The sequence below is a fragment of the Octodon degus genome, unplaced genomic scaffold (genome assembly GCF_000260255.1).
Source record: "Octodon degus isolate 3935 unplaced genomic scaffold, OctDeg1.0 scaffold00033, whole genome shotgun sequence".
Taxonomy (NCBI): domain Eukaryota; kingdom Metazoa; phylum Chordata; class Mammalia; order Rodentia; family Octodontidae; genus Octodon; species Octodon degus.
The window spans coordinates 5036487-5044200 of NW_004524609.1; the positions used below are offsets into that span (position 1 = coordinate 5036487).

General features: G+C 44.2%; 1 protein-coding gene across 1 annotated transcript in view; it reads left to right on the forward strand.

Annotated features, from left to right (window-relative positions):
- Positions 1-1983: 1983 nt before the first annotated feature.
- Positions 1984-7714, forward strand: part of Psmd12 (proteasome 26S subunit, non-ATPase 12) — a 21638-nt gene continuing 15907 nt past the window's right edge. Inside the window, exons 1-3 of the mRNA XM_004630032.2 lie at positions 1984-2183; positions 6709-6768; positions 6860-6988. Coding sequence (XP_004630089.1) covers positions 2076-2183; positions 6709-6768; positions 6860-6988 — 297 coding nt within the window. The 5' untranslated portion in view covers positions 1984-2075. The remainder of the gene's footprint in view (positions 2184-6708; positions 6769-6859; positions 6989-7714) is intronic.

A 7714-nucleotide genomic window follows, 5' to 3' on the forward strand; every position in this document is an offset into this window, starting at 1 on the left:
AGCTCAGCCCACCAGGGGGCGGGGCTGGCTGGCATGTGGTGCTGGGGGATTGAACCGCGGTCCCTGTGCTTTGTTAGGCTTGTTCTAAGTAGGTGCTTTAGACCACTGAGCCATCTCACCAGCCCAGCCTTTATATTTTAAAGTATATATTATTTTGCTGTTCCAAAATCTATTTCTTCTTCGCATTATAGCTAAAATATCTTGTTTTTCTTATAGATCCATCATGATATCTAGGATTTTCAGGCCGGATGTGGTGCCCTGAATTCCAGCTTTTAGGAGGCTGAGACAGGAGGATTGCCACAAGTTCAAGTCCAGCCTGAACTACAGAGTGAGACCCCCCCGTGTCTAAATAAATAGATAAATAATCCAGGATTTTCATTATAGGACAGTAACAAAAGGTCTAGTCAAGATATGTAAAGTGACCCCGGGGGTGTGCTGAGATGGAGAATGAGACTGGGGGTGGTGGAGCACGCCTGTAATCCCAGCGCTTGGGAGGCTGAAAACAGGAGGATCGCTATGAATCTGATCTGTGTAGCAGGACCCTGTAGACCCTGTACTAAATACATTAAAAGAGAGAAGAAAAAAAAAGATAGTGATGTTGCCACAATTAAATTAAGAGCCATTAACATAACTGTAAAGGGTTAATAGAGTTTTGTGCCTTAATTGTGGAAAATTATAAAAACCCCTTGTGCTTCCTGTTATCTGCTCTAAGAAATGTGTTCTCCCTTTCGGCTCAAGGCTGTTCAACAATAAATAACTGTTTCTTGTCAGGGCAGCAAGCTAACACAAACTCCCTCCCCAACCTTCTCGTGTAACGTAGTCAGCTTAAGATGTATCTTGTAAAAATATACGCTTATCACTAAGCTGTGAAAGACCGTTTAGTTATGAACAGTCTGCAGCTGCGTCAAGTGAATGCAGTTTCTGTTGTTCTGTGCTAGATAACAAGTTTGCTTACCAAGCTGGATGTGATTTCTGTTATAAATCCCCCCTGCTACCTACGATCGGGGCCGATCAGCCTTCTCCTGCGAGAGAAGTGGCTGCGGACCTGAGCTCAGTAAATAAAGGCTCTATTCAGATTTCTCTCTGGCTGATCTGGTTCCCACGCAGAGTGACCCATAACAATAAAACACTCTTGAGATTTCCCCTTTGTTTTTCAGGCTACTGCCGATCACACGACCACGCTGTACAAAAATCTCATTGCCATTTTCAAAGAACATCAGCCTTTTTAGGCACCTGAGCTGTTTCTTAGGTTTACCGAGGATGCAGATAGTAACACAGAAGGTGTGTGTGGCCCTTGGGAATTCAAACTGTCCCAATAGGTCATCTGCTTTGATGTTTACAAGAGTATTACAGGGGCGATCGAAACGTCTTCTGACGATTCTTCTACTGACAGTGGATTACAGTAACAACGAAAACAACAGGGGCTGGTGAGATGGCTCAGTGGTCTAAAGCACCTACTTAGAACAAGCTTAGCAAAGCACAGGGACCGCAGTTCAATCCCCAGCACCACATGCCAGCCAGCCCCGCCCCCTGGTGGGCTGAGCTGGCCACACACACACACACACACACACACATAAATAAAATTTTAAAAGAAAGAAAACAACAACAAAAACCCCGCATTGTTTGTTAATTACTGATACACCGAAATCACACAAGCCACCAAGATTCTCAAAGATAAAGTTAGAACTTTTTTCATCAGGGTTTATTTCAACCTCCTCTGGAAAAATAAGAAAACCAAGTAGCTAAGAGACTGCCCAGGGTTCTAAGACATCATCTTTCGAAGCAAGAGCGCGAGAATACACAGCACGTCCTGTCACGCTCGCTTTGCTGCGAAGCGGCGACGAAAAGCCAAGGTGAGTCGTGGCGGCGCGCTCCGCCTCCCGCCTCCCGCCTCCCGCCCCGCCCCCGGGGCTGCCCGCGGCGGTGCCTGTCCGGCGGCCCGTGCAGGGGTCCTCGCGGGGTCCTTCCTGCGGGCTCCCGACGCACTGCCTGAGTGAGCGCGCGGGCGGCTTCCGGTGTGAGTGACGAGTGGTGGCCGAAGTAGAGGGACAGCAGGGGACGTTCAGGCAGGGACGATGGCGGACGGCGGTTCGGAGCGGGCTGATGGGCGCATCGTGAAGATGGAGGTGGACTACAGCGCCACGGTGGACCAGCGTCTGCCCGAGTGCGAGAAGCTGGCCAAGGTGAGGGGAGGCCGGCCGGCTGCCGGCGGGCGCCAGGGGCTGAGTCACGGCGCCGAGCTGCTTAGGCCTCGGGGGGCCTGCGTGCCGGAGCGCGCCACCCACCGCCCGTCCAGCCTCGGATGCCTGAGGGGGGACCCGGAACGGGCCCGGCCGGCGGCACTGCGCAGGCCGAATTCCTGGTGCTCACCACTCTCCCAGCCCCTCTCCGAGACCGTCACTTCTTCCCCGTGGAGGTTGGGTCCCCTTTTTATTCTTTTGGATGCCGTGGAACATTTAGCGTAGTCCTTTCCTAGAGGCTAAGGCCAGATCCGAGAGTTTGGTTCTGTCGTTACATCGATTATGAATCATGGCTGCGCGCTTGATCTTTGGCTCGGAGAAGACCCAGGAAAGTGGCGGTTCAAAGAGAGAGGTTACGCGGGAGCCCAGCCCCGAAGGGACTTGTACGGAACGATGTAGTCAAGCCGTGCGGGGTGGTAAGCCCTGCAAGCGTGAAGTGTTACTGGAACCCCGACAGACGCTGTCCATTCTTCCTGCAGACAAGCTGACGTTTGTGTTGGGTTCTTATTAATAAGACGTAGTGAGACTGGCATAGGAAAGAATTATTCCTAAAGGGAGATGTACGGGAGGAAGGACGAACAAGGCACTAACCTAGAGAATAACCTAGTTAACAGAGGTAATACACAGTAAGTGCTCCGTTGTTTGACCATCACCGGGTAGCATGTGGGTTATTTGGGGCGCTGGCATCAGAACCCAGGCCCTGGTGTGTGCCAGGCAAATGCTTTACTGTTGAGCTACATCCTTAATGCTTCTAAGATGCAGTAGAAACTTAATTTGGCGCACACATTTTGACACCACCTGTTATGTGTCAGATAACTGTATCATTTTACAAAGAAAGTAACCAAGACTCCAGAATTGTTTGCACAGGGTTACAGTTACTGATAGCTAGAATACAGGATTGAAAGCTTGATTCGCCTCATTAGGGTATGGGGTCGGGGGTAAAGCAATTCTGTTATGGGCTGTTGCTACAGGGAGGATTACACCCAGGCCTCATTAAATTCCTAGACCAATTAAGCCACAGACTTGTGTTACTATACATTTGTTATGCATTTACTGAAAGTATTTTTCTTCCTTGGGGATCTTACTACTGTGTAGTAAATTAACACGAGCACCAAGTCATGTATCACACTTTGCGATTTCATTCTGTTGCATCTGTGATTGGTATGCTAGGGTTTAGTGGAATAAGCGCTTCTCTAGCAAGCACAAGGGCCTGAGTTCAATCCCTGGTACCACACACACACACATAGCAACATTGATTTAAAGGGGCTTTTCTGAATGTACACATAATGTACTTAGCAGTCCTTAGCGCATAGAAGGTTTTCTGAAAATCCAGCCCTGCTTTTTGTGCTGAGCCACATCAGGAGCCCTGTTTTCACTTTCAGGTTATGGTGTATTTGGCAGGTGGTTATCTGATTCTTTTTTTGTTTGTTTTTGGTGTGTGTGTGTGTGTGTGTGTGTGTGTGTTTGGGTATGTGTTCTCCATACTGGGAATTGAACCCAGGGCCTTCCTACTGAACTATGTGCCCCACTTATTTTTACATTTTGAGATGGGGTTCTTCTAAGTTGCTAAATTTCCCATCCTCCTGCCTCAACAGCCCTGGGTTGAATCCAGGGGTTATGACACTGTGCTACCAGATCTGGTTTCTATTTATATTCTTAAATTGAATACTTTTTTTTTACTCTCCTTTCCCTTAATGTCTTCCCTAAACCCTATCCCCACCTTTTTGCAACACTAGGGACCGAGCTTTTTGCATGCCTAGAGGTGCTCAACCATGAAGTACATCCCCAGATCTTTTTAAAGTTTTATTTTGAGACAGACTTGCTAAATTACTCAGGTTGGCCTTGAGCTTATTGTGGTCCTCTTGCCTCGGCCTCTGATGTAGCTAGGACTATAGAAATGTTTCACCACTCCAGGCTGTTATCACATCTTCCATCACCTACAGTTTCTTCTCAGGGTTGACACTAACGATAAAGAGGAGATAAAATGTAAAACAGTTTATTTATTATTAGCAGGTTGAATAGAAGATCATTTTAAAAAATAGCTTGTATAGAAGTGTTGGATTGGGTGTAAATTTCAACTATTTATGGATAACTTTTTATTAACCTTTTTCTTTTTTCTGTTGTTTAACAAATTAACAGACTGGATCTATTTAGGACTTAAAGGAGGCAAGCAGACTTATAAATACCAAACATCTATTGAAGTGGGGCAAGCCCAAGTCACTTACCTCATTTACAAAGATTATTTTTTAATGAGAACAGTGAGTTACAGGGTTCACCAGTTCCAACAAATTTGTTTTGGATTGCTGCCACCATCTTGTTCCCTCTGTGTTGAAAGGTAGCATCCAAGAGGTGAAACTGCAGGAATGGTGAGTAGACAGGAAGGAGGAAGGTGTGTAGACATGGTATCTAGCATGGAAGAGGAGAAGTGGGATGATTCGAAAATAGGGAATCACAATGAAGTTGATAGTAGTATCCCTCAAGTAGCACTAAACTGACAGCCATATAGTTTTTTCACATCCTTTTTGTGGCAGTCATAATAAAGAATTACAAGCCATTCAGTGTCCATCCATTCTATGCATATGTGTACTATGTACAAGTTGGTATAAGAGAAGCAGTCATTAAAGGTCCAGCCCTAAAGGAATTTACAGACCACTTGGTAAGATACGTTGGACCAGAACATCTCCAGAAGCAGCGTTCGTGCTGCTTGGTGTGATGCAGCAGCTTGCTGACCTAGTGGTAAGTAGTACAGATACACACAGACCTTTTTCTGAAAGTTTATACACCCTGGTGAGGTAACACAGAATATAGTTTGCAGAAACTGCAGGGCACAGTGTCAGTAGGGCTGAGTGTGCCAGCAGGTGCTAAGTGACTGCTGATTGTAGAGCCTTGGCCAAGAACACAGCTCATGGGTCTCCAGTAGTACACTCCCTCCCATCTCGGGATGTGCCTCTGCAGTACTCAGGCTTCTGGACTCACATATCATATAGTAAACTGCACTTACGGGGTCATGGTCACTAATGTGACAGATGTCTATCCTTGTAAGCAAACTGTTTTGTATTTTAACATTTTGCACTTTTTCAAAACATAAGTGCTCTCTTTGAAGATGACCGAGATGAAGCAAAAGGCGTGGTATGCCCTAAACTGCAGCATAGTAGAGACACGTGAGACCCCAGAGAGCCCTGAAGTCCAGTTCTGATGATGACTTTTGTTAGTGAGCAGGTGTCTTGAACTGTTGGATCCCCGGTCTTTTTAAGTTCTCAGATAAGGTGGTGGAATTAAGTAATCTCTGCTAGTTTTTTCTAGTCCTAATGTTTTTTGATCTTTTATGATTTATTACTCTTCAGCTTTGGAAGATATATAGATTTGCTCATTGTTTCTTGTGTTGAATGTTTAGCCAGAATTTATTATATACTTAAGTCAATAGACCTTTCAGAACTGGTACAAGTTCAGACAGTGATTACATAATACACATTCAAAGCTGCATAGTAATAACAGTTTAGGGTGGGGATGGTGAACCCACAGCATACATGCCCCAGCAGCCAGTCTGTCTCATGGAAAGCTCTGGGTAATAGGCACATGTAAGGTCAACAACACCACAAAACAGAGAAAGAAAAGACAAAAATTACCTTGGAGGACCTAGGATATAGCTCAGTGGAATAAGTGCCTGTCTGGCAAGCTCAAGGTCCTGAGTTAGTTCCCCAGTACAAAAAAAATCGCTGTAAAAATTACCTTGGAGCCAGGTTTGGCGATGCATGCCCATAATCCCAGCACTGGGAAAGCTGAGCCAAGAGGATTGCTTTGAGTTTGAAGCCAGCTTGGGCTACATAGTGAATTCAAGGCCAGCCTGAACTACAAAGTGAGACCTTGTCTCAAAAAACAAAACAAGGCACACTGAGCCAGCCACCTGGGCATGGCAGTGCACGCCTGGTGGCCACACCTGTAATCTCAGCGCTGGGGAGGCTGGAAGCAGCACGATCACTACAAGGCTGAGCTGCATGGTGAGACCCTGTACCAAATACATAAAAAACAAAATTAAAAAAAGAATTGTTATGGTGACTTACAAAGAACAATTTCCCATGTTTTCTTCAGGGTTGTTTTGAGAGCCAGTTAGTCTCTATGCCGAACTACATAAGCACTCTGGTTTGAAAAACTGGAATCCAGAACAAAACCTAGTATTTTTTCCCAGTGAGACAGCATATTGTTACATGTTCCACTTTTCTTAGTGTTTTCATGTGAGAGGGAAGAAGTTTGTGGGTCCCAAAAGGGAACCACTTACTCCAAGCAGCCGTCAGAGAAGCCAACGTTATCTTGAGTTGGAAACAAAAACCAGTGGTTATGGCTAGTCTTTTCCCCTAGAATAGACCACTGATTTTGCCTTTTCTGTGTCAGAAACGTCTGTTAGGTCAGCGATTTTGGTTTCTGTTGGTGGTGGTATTTTTTCATTGTTTCTTTTTATCTTTTGCTTTAGGAAGGAAGACTTCAAGAAGTCATTGAAACCCTTCTCTCTTTAGAAAAACAGACCCGTACTGTGAGTAGATTACAGCCTAACACAGTTATCATTAGTTTTCTTGGAAGTATTTTTATTTGACTGACTTTTAGCTATGTTTTTATTCTTACAGGCTTCAGATATGGTGTCTACGTCCCGGATATTAGTTGCAGTAGTGAAGATGTGCTATGAGGCTAAAGAATGGGATTTACTTAACGAAAATATTATGCTTTTGTCAAAAAGGAGGAGTCAGTTAAAACAAGTGAGTTCATGGTTGCTCAAAAGGCTAATATATTTGCATTTAAATAAGGACTTTCAGAAAACTGTTATGAACCTGTTGAAAATTTATTATTATATCAACATAAAATTCCAGGGCCGGGGAGATGGCTCAGTGGAATAAGCGCTTCCCTGGCAAGCTCAAGGGCCTGAGTTCAATCCCCAGTTCTGCAAAAAAAAAAAAAAAAAAAAAAAATCCTTCCCCCCTTTAAAAAAAAATTTTTCCCTTTTTTTCATGAAAAAAAAATTTTTTTTTTTTTTTTTTTTTTTTTTTTTTTTTTTTTTTTTTTGTATTGGGAATTGAGCTCAGTACCTTGCACTGGCCAGGCAGGCACTTGTGCCACTGAGCTATATTCCTGGCCCTGAATACGACTGTTTTCGTTAATACTTTTGCATATTTTTATAATATGGCACTGAGAGTGTTCATGTAGCTTTGTTCTATTTCCCTATTTTTGTTAGCTTTGTTTTTAAAATTTCAAATGATAGTGTTGTAACCTATTAAGTTTACTACTCAAATAATCTTATTTACTACTGTAACTTATTTGAAGCCATGTAGAGATAAGATTACTTTCATAAGTTCTTTCAGCAGTTTTGTCAGGTGGGATTTTTAAAAATTTTTGGGGGGTTGGGGAGATGGCTTAGTGGAATAAGCGCTTCCCTGGCATGTGCATGGGTCTGAGTTCAATCCCCAGTTCTGCCAAAAAAAAAAAAA